The 13,270-nt window shown below is 37.0% G+C and overlaps 1 protein-coding gene and 1 non-coding gene across 2 annotated transcripts; both read right to left on the bottom strand.

The window, feature by feature from the left end:
* Positions 1-2,857: 2,857 nt before the first annotated feature.
* On the bottom strand, positions 2,858-2,930 carry TRNAK-CUU (transfer RNA lysine (anticodon CUU)). Its single transcript has one exon. It is a non-coding gene; the product is annotated as a tRNA-Lys (tRNA).
* Positions 2,931-5,442: 2,512 nt separating this feature from the next.
* Positions 5,443-9,075, bottom strand: LOC149843715 (uncharacterized). Its single transcript, XM_090001903.1, has 6 exons — positions 8,969-9,075; positions 8,212-8,276; positions 6,980-7,043; positions 6,599-6,880; positions 6,438-6,517; positions 5,443-5,959 (listed from the first exon to the last, which is right to left on the bottom strand). Exons 3-6 carry the CDS (start codon positions 7,035-7,037, stop codon positions 5,795-5,797), a joined length of 585 nt encoding a protein of 194 aa, XP_089858029.1. The 5' UTR covers positions 7,038-7,043; positions 8,212-8,276; positions 8,969-9,075; the 3' UTR covers positions 5,443-5,794.
* Positions 9,076-13,270: the final 4,195 nt, after the last annotated feature.

The following is a 13,270-nucleotide window of genomic DNA, read 5'->3' as shown; positions in this document are numbered from 1 at the left end:
TAATTTAATAAGTAAAATTCTATCACCCTTCCTACGGACCTCAACTACATTATCTATAAACTGACGACTCATAACAATCCCTACTCCATTCCTATTCCTATTTATTCCTGTATACCAAATCTTATATCCCCAAGGTTCTATCACTTTAGCTTTCTCACCTACCCATTTGGTCTCTTGAAGACATAAAATATCAATCTTTCTCCTACACATAACATCTACTAACTCTACCAACTTACCAGTTAAAGACCCTATGTTCCAAGTGGCTAACCTAATTTTATGGTCTTGGACTAACTTCTTTACCCCCACCCGTCCAACAAAGTGAGGGAACCCTTGCCTATTTGACACCACACCCGGGCGCCGGTGTGACGCGTCGCTTCTGGGCGACGACCTAGCAACCCTTGCACATTTATCACTGCCTCTGGGCCTAGAGAGTACAGCGCGTCGCTCAGTAGGGAACGCCCCAACGAAATTCTCATATTGGTTCATTTTCATAGGATATGACAAAGTTTTTATGCTGGCTGTCACAGGCCTACCGCAACCCTCCTCCTTTATCCGGGCTTGGGACCGGCAGTGTATAACTACACAGGCGGAGTTACCCCGACCTCTTTTAACTAATATATTTTCCCATTTCTCCAACCTTCTAACTGGAGCATCATTAGGCCTTCGCCGAATATGTCCAAACCACCGTAAACGATTCTCTCGCATCTTATTTACAATGGGTGCAACACCTACCTTCTTACGTATCTCCTCGTTCCGAATCTTATCTTTTATTGTATTTCCACACATCCATCTAAGCATCCGCATCTCAGCTACACTCATTTTTTGAATATGATGTCTCTTGGCAGCCCAACATTCCGAACCATATAGTAAAGCGGGTCTAATAGTCGTCCTATAAAACTTTCCCTTCAACCGCAATGGCATTCTACGATCGCACAGCACTCCAGTTGCACTTTTCCATTTCATCCACCCAACCTTTATCCTATGATTTACATCCCCATCAATTTCTCCATACTTTTGAATGATGGATCCCAAATATTTGAAATAATCATTCACCGGTATTTCTTGCTCACCGAGCTTCACTACACTCCCATCACTACAAAATCTCTTAAAAAACAAAATCTCTTAAAAAAAGACACTTTCTCATTATGATGATTTGATGTTTGTTTCGTTCACGATGGAAAAGAAAAAGAAGACAATTGTCACCTCAAAGAGTTTCTTATGAAAATTGCATGAAAAAAAATGATCAAAAAAAGCTCTCTTTCCTATGAAAACGGACAGGTATCATAGGGGAAAACATGAAACAAGCACTCAGTTAGGGTTCATTGGTTTTATGCCACCTTTATGAGAAGCACCGTGCTGGTACTCCCTTCCCATCACTCAAAAAGGTAGGTTGGTGAAGTTCGTCCTAACCCAAGTGAGGCTCAGCTTTTCTCACCTCCCTCTTATTTTTCATGTGTAAACTCATTCACACCTTCTTCGCACAAGGTTTTATGTGGCAAAGAAAACGTGGCTGGAGTTTCCAAAACCCGTACTAATCCCATGAATGTCGGTTCGCTTTTATATGAATGAAGCAAACAGGCCCTCGGGAAAGAAATTTCACCGGAAAACCATGCCCAGTGGAAAAGGTGGGGCCCACTGCAGTGCCATTATCCCCTGGGAGCATGTTTGTTTCATGTCCTTCCCGGAAAACAGCCTGCTTCCCAAGGAAAGATGAGTTTTCCCATGAAACAAACTGGGCTCCGCTTATCTGGCGGGAGCAGTTAGTGCACGTCACCTTGTGTTGGGACGTTGCTAGTTCAAACCCCAAATGGCATCTTTGTATAACTGGTAGGGGTCTGCCTAACCCCAGCTTCCTCTGTCGAAAACAGACCAAGTTCAACATTGCCATGTTGAGATCTCGTTTTCTTTAGACCATGCACCTCAAAAGAGAACATTACTACAGAGTTACTGATCCAAGGCAGACATAGTCCAGTGGAGATCAGATCCGGAACCCACAAATCCATCCATCCAAACATGAGGGGGTCCTTAATTTCAATTTGATCCCATAACTAAAACCGGAAATAGCCATAGCAGAAGATGTAAGAGCGGATTAAAGCAGAGTGAGTTGGGGAGGTGGATCTTACCGATACAGCAGCCTGACCGTTCCCGGTTCCTACATCGCACTCGAGCTCGTGATTCGGCATCTTAGACACGACGAACCGGAAGACTTGTATGTGGTTACCACAGTCGTTTGTATATACAATCTAGTAGAAAATGTCATTATTTTCACTTGCTGCAAGTGGTTTTTTTTTTTTTTTTGCAGAAAAGAATAACCCCAAACTTTACATGATAGCAAAATCTGTTTACTAAACACGTTTAGCAAAGTTGCTTCGTCCCAGTAAACATAAGATTATTTCTATCTCAATAGAGTAGCAGCCTGAGACAAGCACAGGTACTGAATAAATTGAAGCAAAAGCTCAGTTCTAACCGTTAACAGTTATTTAATTAATTTTCAGCCTACAGAACAGTTAATTAAATAGCTTTTAACTGAAGATGTATGTCCCAACGATGTAAATTGCAGGAACCTTTTTTTTTTTTTTGAGAATTGAAAAATCAAGGGAACTGATTTGGCTTTTAGCCTATAAGGCAGTAGAAAAAAATAAACTCTATAATTGTTGAGGGATAAAATGGTGATGACTTTACTAACCACAAGATAGGTCAGTTGTAAGGGTAATTAATTAGAAAAATAAACTTGTCTTTGATCGTGACAAACATAACTTTGTTGCTTTTTGAAGTTTTCTAGACTTTGGTGCATTTTTTAGTTACACAAAAAAGTTGAGTTTTTTCGTTGGGAAAAAATTCATAACCAATTGAAAAACGCCCACCGTGGGGCTCGAACCCACGACCACAAGGTTAAGAGCCTTGCGCTCTACCAACTGAGCTAGACGGGCTTGTTGAAATCTTATAGACTAGTTTATTTTTAAAACATATATATGCAACAAGCCCACGACATAACATGTGTCCGCAGACAAACCCATTGGTTTTGATTTTAAGAAGGGGAATCACTGTGTCATAGTGACAAATATCGCGAGATTTATGAAAATCTCGTGATAATTTTGCAAGAAATTGCCTGAAAGTTTAAAACGTCAATTTCTCATGAGATTTTCAAAATATGGCAAGATTTATGAAAAACATCAATACCTATATTTAAACGTGACATTTACGTTTTAAATGGCTATTTATCATGAAAAAACCATGTATTTTTATTTTAAAATAATTTTTATTAATATTTTCTTATAAAAATATTTTATTTTATTTTAATTTATCTTTTTATTGCTAAGATTTTGCCGAAAAAATGCAAGATTTTATGAAATTTTTTTAATTTCTCATGAGTTTTTGAAAAACGAGATTTTGCCAAAAAAAAAGTTTGTCGCTATGTTAACCCTCCATCCGACCAACCTTGTCAGTGATAGTGCACTTTCTTAGGCCTTATGTTTGGTTGCATCTCATGCGATTCCAAATCACATATTCCACCATATGTGATTTGGAATCACATGAGAGTCGCTTCAAATGTGATTTCAAATCACATTTCAGTTTCTTATTTGCATGAGATTCCAAATCACATGTTTGGTTAGCTGTGCAAATGAGATTCATTCACCAGATTTCAAATCACATGTTTAGCAAATGAGATTCATTCTCTCATTTGCTTGCGATTTCAAATCACATTTGAATGCAACCAAACATATTAGATTTGGATTCTTAGGGGATGTTCGGTTCGCTCCCACAGAATTGCTTTATCAGGTTGTCCTGAGCAAGCAATCCTAAAAGCCTGAAATGTCATGTTCAACCGAACATGAGATTTCAGGCACCATGTGATTGTGAATCATTCTGATTCTAAATCACGGCAAATCTCACGGGTTGCCCTGGGATTTGGAATCAGAATGATTTGTTCTGATTCCAAATCCCGTTGAGTTGAGGCACCCAAACGTACCCTTAGTGTCGGATGTCAAAGTTTTCCGAGTCACCTCAAATATCTGACTGAATCAGAACCCGTTTAATTGGAGTTGGTAGAACAAATGACATCAGATTCAGATTAGCTACTTAGTGTTACATCTGAACCATCCAAATTTGAGCTAAATCAGAATTACATGGATTTCAAATTTCATGTAAAAGCTGTATCGAACTAGCTACTTAAGCTACTTGGATCAGGATTTGGCATTAGCTTTTTTCAACAAAATCCTAACTCAATTAGGCATTACACGCTTAGAACCAAATCCTAATCCTACCCTTAGGGCTTTTGCACATGTTTTTTGAACTTCTTACACATTCTCTTGTTTTGCCCTAAAAACTTCTTACACCGCCTCGCCTACTTGCAAGATCATAGTGTAAAAAACCCAAGTTCCTCTTGCCCACCAGGGAGTTAACCCAGCTTTGGCCTTGCGTCAACAGACACACACCAGTGAGCTTCGAACTCATGACTGAAAAGATGAATGAAACCCTTGGGAGGTTAAAATAAAATATTATGTGCTAAAGGATCTTAACGCTAAAGCCAGTGTTGTAATCAAGGAAGTCCATTGGAAGCCCACTGAAAAGAGGAGATAATGAAAGTACATGCGCAACTTGGAACAACCAGATCATGCAGCAGTTCAGTTCCACTCATCCCCCATCTTTATACCCCTCTGAAATCTTATGATGCAAGTTGGTTTGATCAATCTGACCTGATAGATAGTTTCAGCATGATTGATTTAGTTAGAAACAAGCCCTTGGATTGTAATTTTAAACTAAAAATATGATTTTTTAAATCATAAAATTTTGTGTTTCGTCAACTATTGATTTTTTAATCACCAGAAAAATCCTACACACATCGTTTTTCAAAGATTTAAATGTCAGTCTTCACCAAATGAATGATGTGGATCATATCTATCGAGTCCCATCTGATCAAAACAACTTGCATTAATGAAATCTCAAGGAGGGGCATGAAGATAGGGATGAATGGAACCGATTTGGCCATGAAGTAGAGGAACATCAAATTCACATGCATACAAGCGTTGATATAAAAGTTCAAGCATGTACTTTAGCAGGTGCAAGGTTGGACACCTACAAACATCAACACAAACAATCATCTAGTGACTCTATTTACATAGAATATCAGGTGGTCGTTGTTCTCCAATAATATTCCAAAAAAAGAAAAACATTAAACCAACTACTACTTTTAGGATTGGATGACATCACATTCAATGGGTGATAAAGGGCGACTTAAAAGTGCCCTTAACTATATCCTAGTATCTATGGAACTGATCATGTCTTCAAAGCTACTAAGGCTCTGTTTGGGATCCTTGAATCAGAGGTGTGCTATGGTCTTTCTCAATGTTCTCATGCCCTCCACTGTTTGGACAAAATACTGCATTGGTGATGGAGTTGGCAACTCCAACACCACATTTCCACACCATTCACAAGAGGATGTTTTCAGTAAGTTCATACTTCATACTCAACACCATATTTTAGCCAACACATAGAAATGGTGTTTCCATCCCAATGCAAGTCTCCTAAACAGAGACAAAGATGCAAACAGTTTTAATCTCACTGAAACATGTTTAATCTCCGTGGGAGAGAGCCAGTGAGGGAGCGAAAAGAAAAACAGAATCCCTGAGTTGGACGAGCAGACACAAAGATTACAACCTAACAATAAAAAGAAAAGGAATATATGGACTCTGCCCAATACCCGCAATGTGAGATAGCTGCCAAGAACACAAACCAGAAAGCACCCCTTGTTATGACACTCGCACTGTTCTTCCAATGCAGGTCAAGATAATTTTCAGCAAGGCTTCACTGGAGACTGTTTCAAAGTCCATTCGAAGCATTCATCATCTGAATATGTGTCAGCTTCAACAGACCTTAATGGTGAGAGCTGCAATGGCAAGTCAGTTACCTTTCCCCATTCAAGTTTTGGTTCCGAGCAATAATCCCATTCAAAATCATCCTGCAGAAATTTTGTTAGTCACCATTCAAAATCATTCAAGGCACACAAAGCTCATCAAGATATGGACTATGTTCAAGTACAAAAAATTTTGAAATGATAAACAAAGTAAATATAGTGGAAACCAAAGCTTAACACAGTCCAAGAATCACAAAGTTCAATGAAACTTAGTACAATTTTACAGTTCAAAGTTAAAAAAATATAATCAATACCAAAGATTGTGAACATATATAGGAACCTATACGAACCTAAGTGAACATATATGTTCTTCAGATAAAGAAGAGAAATGTCAAAGAAGAATTTAGAACGTAAGACACGTTTAACTAGGAACAACGGCTCTACCAAGTCTGTGGCTAGACCCAAGTAAATACAACTTAGGACAGGTCATAAGTTCTTCAGCACAGATCACTATGGAATACAAATAGCTCATCTTGTGAAAGTTTACCCAACTCTAACTGGCAATTGTACTACATTTACATACCTCTTTTTGGTATAATTCAGGCCAAGGAAAGTCCAAAGATCTGAGGGATGACATCACTTCCTGTACTTCCTTTTCAATAGCTAAAATTGAAGCCAGATTTAATCAATGAAGATCCATCAAAGAGAAAAATAGTACAAACATTGTATAGCTTAAAGTTCTACCTTTCTCTCTCGTTTTCTTCTCATGGTTCTCCATGTCTGTTCCTGTAAAGTGGAAATATTCTCTCTCTAACGACTCCAATGGAACACTACTTCCAGATGCTACTTGTGGATTTTTTCTTCCCTTGTCAAGTCTTGCCTTGGCAGATTTTTTCTTTGGCTGATTTGTTTTTGATGCATGTTTAGGCAATGACTTCTCTAAATTTGTAATGTCTGTCAGGCCCCTTCGAACAACTTGGCCTCCTTTCTGATGAGCTTTAGTTGCAGCTGACATTTCAATACCACCTAAACAAAAAATATTTACTTTTAAGTTTGATATTATCATCTCTGAGAAAATAAATGCAGTGCGATACAATTGTTTTCTATAGCAATTCAAGCCCATGCCTTTGAAACGAAGTTCTGAATTCTGATCTTGAACATGGATTGGAACTCGGCTTGCCATTACTCTCTGAAACCATCCAAGACAAAAAATCACAAGGATAATCATATATAGCTCCTGAATGCTAGACCATGCAACATAACATCCCATCAAATCCATAAATGTTAGAAAAGTAAATCAAGTAATTGCCAAGTTGTTAATTTATCCAGTCTTATTATTATGAATAAACTCTACATTGTTTTGTTGTCAGATTTCACACTGAAGCTGAAAAAAGATAATAATAAAAAAATAACACCACAAAATTACTTCATGAAGTTAAGAAACAGTAACAGGCTGTGGAAAACCATCTTGTTTCAGGCATAGGGCATGTAGTAACAAGTTCCAATTTAAATTAATATGAGAATGAAATCTTTTAATTCCTATATCTTTTATTTTCTTAGTGATAATAAACTTAATCATCTTGCAACCGATGCTTTGATGATGTTGAATAACAAGGTCGATATACTCAAATATAAATTAAAAATTCAAGAAAAGGAAGAACTAAAAGTTGAAAGACAAGATGCTCTAGCCAAATTTAAATAACTGTAAACTTACCGGAACAGTTTAAAAGTTTGACTAGTCAAATATAAATTCAAAATTCAAGAAGAGGAAGAACCAACAGTTGAAAGACAAGATGCTCTAGTCAAATTTAAATAACTGTAAACTTACCAGAATAGTCTAAAAGTTTGAATAGTCAAATATAAATTCAAAATTCAAGAAGAGGAAGAACCAAAAGTTGAAAGACAAGATGCTCTAGTCAAATTTAAATAACTGTAAACTTAACGGAATAGTCTAAAAGTTTGACTTAAATGGAACAGACTATATGAAGGACTTTCTGCCAACCTTTCCTGCAATAAAATAATTAGAGTTTGAAAATTTTATCAGCTTGTGGTGAAAATCAAATGCAAAGTAGTACACTCCAAGAGCATACAACTTGAATAAAACACAATTGTAGTAGAAATTAACTAGAAAACGACATAAAGGAATGCCACAAATCAGGACACATTTCATTGCAACATTTTCCATTTCGTTATCACAAATTTCCAAGATACATTTCATTTCCTCACTAATCATGAATGCCACAAATCAGGACACAGAATTCAAAATACATGGAGATCCAAGTTGAAAAATGTGGGACAGCCTATTAGTCAAATATAATGAAGTCTTTAAACATCAAAAGAAGGTCAACGAAACTCACCAGGAAATTCTTCAATTTCGACTTCAAGAAAATTAAAAAACGAATGAACTTCTGCCAATTTTTTCCTGCGAGCAAATATATGACTTTAGAATATAAAAACAGTAATACCATGAACTGTAGAATAGCTTGATGAATTTAAGAAACAATAACAGGCTGGAAAACTATCTTCTTTTTAGCATAGGACATGTTCAAAGTTAAATTAATCTGGGAATGAATTCATTTAATTCCTATATCTTTTATTTTCCTAGTGAGCTAGAACGCCCCGAACCAAAACCATTCAATGGTTGGTCGATTCACCACAACTCCATGGAGTTCGAACCCACCAGAATCGCTAGGCGAGACCGTCGGTATTCCTAGATGGGGAAAAGGCCACATGGCCACTCCATTAGTGCCCATTCTGAGACGACCCTTCAAGATCCTTTTGCCCAAAATTTCTTTCCATATTGATCTTCTATCGAAAAAACCCTTTTCTAAGTGTTTTACGTATAAGCACTACGATTAGAAATCTAAATCCGTGACGAAAAATCTTGAAGAATCAATATGAAAATCACCATGAAACCCACCGACATCATCCCGATTAAATTCCAGAGGAAAGAATCCAGATCAAGAAATACGGGAAAGGGAAAAGAAACCAAAACCGAGCATTCGAAACCCTAGTAACCTTAGCTTCGTTGTAAACGAAAGAAAAAAAAAACCATCGTTTATTCATTTCAAGGAAAAAACAAAGAAAAGAAAGAAATAAAGATGATGAGAATACCTGGTTCAGAGCGGAGGCGTGAGACGCGAGAGACCAAAGAAGAGGCAGAAGAAGGAAAGCGAGGAAATAACGGGAAGATGGAAAAGAACGTTGGCGCTTCTTACGCCTTTTATATTTGAAGTTCAAACTTCAAATCTCTCTCTCTCTCTCTCTCTCTCTCTCTCTCTGTTATGACCAAGACGGTCAAAGGCTCGGGCTTAGCTCGGACCAAGGTGGGTCAGGTCGGTGCTGATCGTGTGCAACTCTTGGAGGAACAATATCGCCGAGTCCAGGAGATTGAACCCGTGTTGGGTATGAGTTAGTAGTGCTGGGTCCCATCCCATTTATGTTTCAAAGGAAAAACAAAAGGGCACTCAAACCAATATAGTGATGGAACTCTGTTTTAGATCGAGTTGGGCATGCAATTCACTTGAGATGGGTCTACACAGGTTTGGTTTTGCTGTGAACCTATGTCACAAATATTGGCGACAGTTTTAAAATATCGTGAATTTCAAAGGCTGAAACATTATCGAGAGAAACGTGGCATTTTTAATGTATTGCCTGTCATAAGATTATTGCATTTTTATCTAGACATTGATGTAATGAAGACGAAAGGCTTTGATATATTGACGTTTTGATATGTTTGCTATGATTTTATGTATATTATAGTTGTTTTTAGTATATTTGATATATGCTGATGTTTAAGATAGAATTTCTCAAAATAAAAATATATAAATTATCGCTAGATTTTCCTCGCTAAGATTTTCCAAGAATAGGTGCTGAGGTGCGGGTACCGGGTCCAAACCCAATTCCTATTGGGTCTGCTATAAGCAAAAGCATACACGGACACTATAAAGATTACATGAACCGGACCTGATCCATACCCGGTAAAATAATACTTTTTTTATCTTTTTTATATTGAAAAATCATGGGTCTGAATTGTAACTCAGGTCGGATCCGGGTCTAATATGAAATTCACAAATCATACCCAACTCAATATACTAATGGGACCCTTTAGGTCTGACCCTCTTTTTTATCACCAAACCCTGACCCTGTAGGTTTGGTATGGGTTGGGTCTGGTTCTCGGTCAAACCCGACCCTTTGACACCCCTACCGAAGAATGACAGTTGTGATATTGTTATGAATTGGTTTTGTTTATAGAAGACCACATTGTGAATCGAATATGAAAATTGGATTAAAGACAATATGGGATTATAAAAGAAGAGAAAAAAGAAGATAGAAAGCCTTCTCCTGAGTCCTGCAAAGGTGGATCGTTAAAGGTTGACTCGAATCCAGAATGATTGGAAAATGAAATGCTTTGGATATTTAATTCAGACCCACATGGTGTCTTGAACACAGTTCGATTTATATACAAGAATAGGGATGCAAATGGGCCCGATCCATGACCGAGGTTTCACAACTTTTTGTTGTTCCCAACTCCCCATGAATTTATTTGTTCTGAATATGACTTGTTTGCATCCAGTCCCAAGTCTCAGAAGGTCACATATAAGTTTATAGAGTTTCTTGGGATAAAAATAAAATGAAGGCTTTTTCATCGGAAAATGATGGTATTGTACGACAAAAATGATGTATTTTCTAAAAAAATCCTACAATTTGCCAAAATTCACCCAATAACCAAAACCAAAAATGTTGGGTGTTAAAATGACCATTTTAACAATTGCATGTACGGACCTCCTGAGGATATGCGAATTTCTTCTGTGACATACTTTACTACTGATTTTTTACCCAAAATTAAAAGATTTTAGAGAAAAACAGAAAGAACAAAAAAAGTAAATATAAATATATTTTTGATAATATATGAATCGTTGAAAAACGATGAACAAACACTGAGATACAACTCTAATAGCATTACGAAAAAAAGATATGAACATGCATGGTTGTGCCTAGCCCAATTATTCTATGTTGTTTTTCAGCAACATGCATCAGAAATATGAAAATAACTTTCCAAAGCCACCAAGATCGTCATGATTTGATGAGTTGATGGAGAGAAACGTCCTCTGAAAGATAAACATTTTGGTTGTATAATACCTTTTGACTAAAAGGTAGATTCACACATTTTTTTTTACCTCACGAAGTCTGCATAAAATATAATCAAGTTTGAGAAAGTTCACATAAAATATAGGCAAAAAATAATCAATATTTATGAAGGTGAGGAAGTCTGCATATATTTTATGAGGACTTTTTCATCTTCCCTATATTTTATGCAGACTTCGTGAGGTATTTCTCATAAAATATATGCAGACTTCTTCATCCTCACCTACATTTTATGTAGACTTTATGAGGTCTTCCTCAAAATATATGTGGACTTTTTTATCCTCGCAAATATTGGACATTTTTTTACTATATTTTATGTGAACTTCTTTATCCTCGTAAATATTGGTATTTTTTTGCCTATATTTTATGAGACTTCCTCATCTTCACAAATATAGATTGTTTTTTTCATATATTTTATGCAGACTTTCTCATTCACACTTATAATTTATGCTAACTTCATGAGGTACGCAAAAAAAATCGTGTTAATCAATCTTTTAGTCAGAAGCAGGTAAGATACAATCGAAAAGTCTATCTTCCAAAGGACGTTTCTTCTCAATCACCCATATGATCAAAGTGATCTTGATTGGTTTGGAAAGCTAACATGTCGATCTCTCTATGTAACACCCAAATTTTTATAACTTGAAAAATGATGATTTTTTTTTAAACCCTTTTAAATCTTTAAACAAATAACAATGAAAAAACGCATAGGGTCTAAAATTTGGCGTGCTACTTCACATGAACATTTGTAATCGTACAATTATGGAATTAAAAATTTAGCGAATGATTAACCATGCATAAAATAAATCAAAGTCCACAATATTCATAATTAATTACAATCATCCTTGAATTAAAGTTAAATAATAATAATCAAAGTCCAAAATTTCATGAACATAAAGGAAAGGTAGGCTCAGTCTCTTTTTTAACCTCCCGCCTTCGCATGTAAGCATTTACTCACTTCGTGAAAAACATAAAATTATATAGGGTCAGACATAACATGTCTCAGTAGGGTGAAATATACTAAACTTATAAAATAGAATACGAAATAAGAGTATTATCAAATTTTTCATAAGATAATCAAGCAAAACTAACGAATTAAGCATACGTTCTAATTAAACAAATAAGTATATTAAAATTAAATAAAATAAATATACATGAATAATTAAAATGTATGTACTTACCATATATATAAGCCCTTCAATGCATGAATTAATTATTGTTTTTAATTATATTTTCTTTCTTAAATGAGGCATGACATGCATAACTAATGCACATATATATTAGGTTTCACTTCTTAGCCTCGTTGGTATGACACAGGCTTGAAAACTGGATCAATGCCATGGTACATAGGTATTTTCATACATAAGAGTGGATTTGACCTGGCCAAGCACCTTTCACGAGAGATTGGGTGAGGGACGATAATTCGAGAGAGATTCTCAACACCTTTAATCTCGATGCATCAGATTTTTACTCATGAGTATCTTATCCTCTACGCTGCAGTCTATTGCATATATTTTCTCATAAAATCATGGGAGGAGAAGAGCAACCTTCCATGCTCGAAACATAACTTATCCCACAAAGTTTTGTACCACTTGCCACTCTCCCAACAAATATCTTTTACTTGTGATGTTGCATTGTTTTACTTGATTACTAAATGTCTTACATGTAATCATAATTGAATCAATCTGAAGGATTTAGCCTCTTATAAAGCAATAGATGCACTTATAAAGCATTGGCATTGAAACATTCATTTATTCATGCCTTTTAAACAGAAACGTGTGTATATGCATAAATGCAAATCGTATTTAGGGATGGCAGTGGACCGGGGCGGGTGCGGGGGACAAGGTCTCCACCCCCGCCCTGTTTCAAAATCTAAACCTTCATCCCCGCACGGGGATGGATTTTAACCTCCACCCCTGCCTCCAATCCTGTTTCATGTCCTCCATCCCCGGTCCAAACGGGGGTGAGTCAGGGAGGGGCCCCGTTTCCCCTTGGTCTACAGTCATTCCTTAAAGGATTGGGGATGGGGCGGGGCGGAGAAAGGCGGGGATTGAGATGGGGATGGGGCGGGGCGGGGGAAAGCGTAAGTCCATCCCCGCCTCCATCCCTGCACGAGGATAGATTTTAACCTTCATCCCCGCCTCCATCCCCATTTCATGCCCTTCATCCAAGGTCCAAACGGGGCGAGGCGGGGCGGAGCCCCGTTGTCCCCCGGTCCACTACCATCCCTAATCGTATTTATTACTTAGCATTCATCCATGCATCCATGAC

Source organism: Nuphar pumila, chromosome 3 (genome assembly GCF_984573655.1).
Source record: "Nuphar pumila chromosome 3, dmNupPumi1.hap1.1, whole genome shotgun sequence".
In the NCBI taxonomy this organism is placed as follows: domain Eukaryota; kingdom Viridiplantae; phylum Streptophyta; class Magnoliopsida; order Nymphaeales; family Nymphaeaceae; genus Nuphar; species Nuphar pumila.
The sequence above is the reverse complement of the archived record's forward strand: the minus strand, read 5'-3'. Positions and strand labels throughout refer to the sequence as shown.

What these genes read in the sequence shown, in the direction of transcription:
- LOC149843715 (XM_090001903.1), bottom strand. Translation starts at nt 7,037, where the DNA reads ATGGCAAGCCGAGTTCCAATCCATGTTCAAGATCAGAATTCAGAACTT. An exon ending in GAAGAAAACGAGAGAGAAAG is followed by an intron (nt 6,518 to 6,598) that starts GTAGAACTTTAA and finishes CTTCAATTTTAG; the next exon opens with CTATTGAAAAGGAAGTACAG. An exon ending in CTGAATTATACCAAAAAGAG is followed by an intron (nt 5,960 to 6,437) that starts GTATGTAAATGT and finishes AAATTTCTGCAG; the next exon opens with GATGATTTTGAATGGGATTA.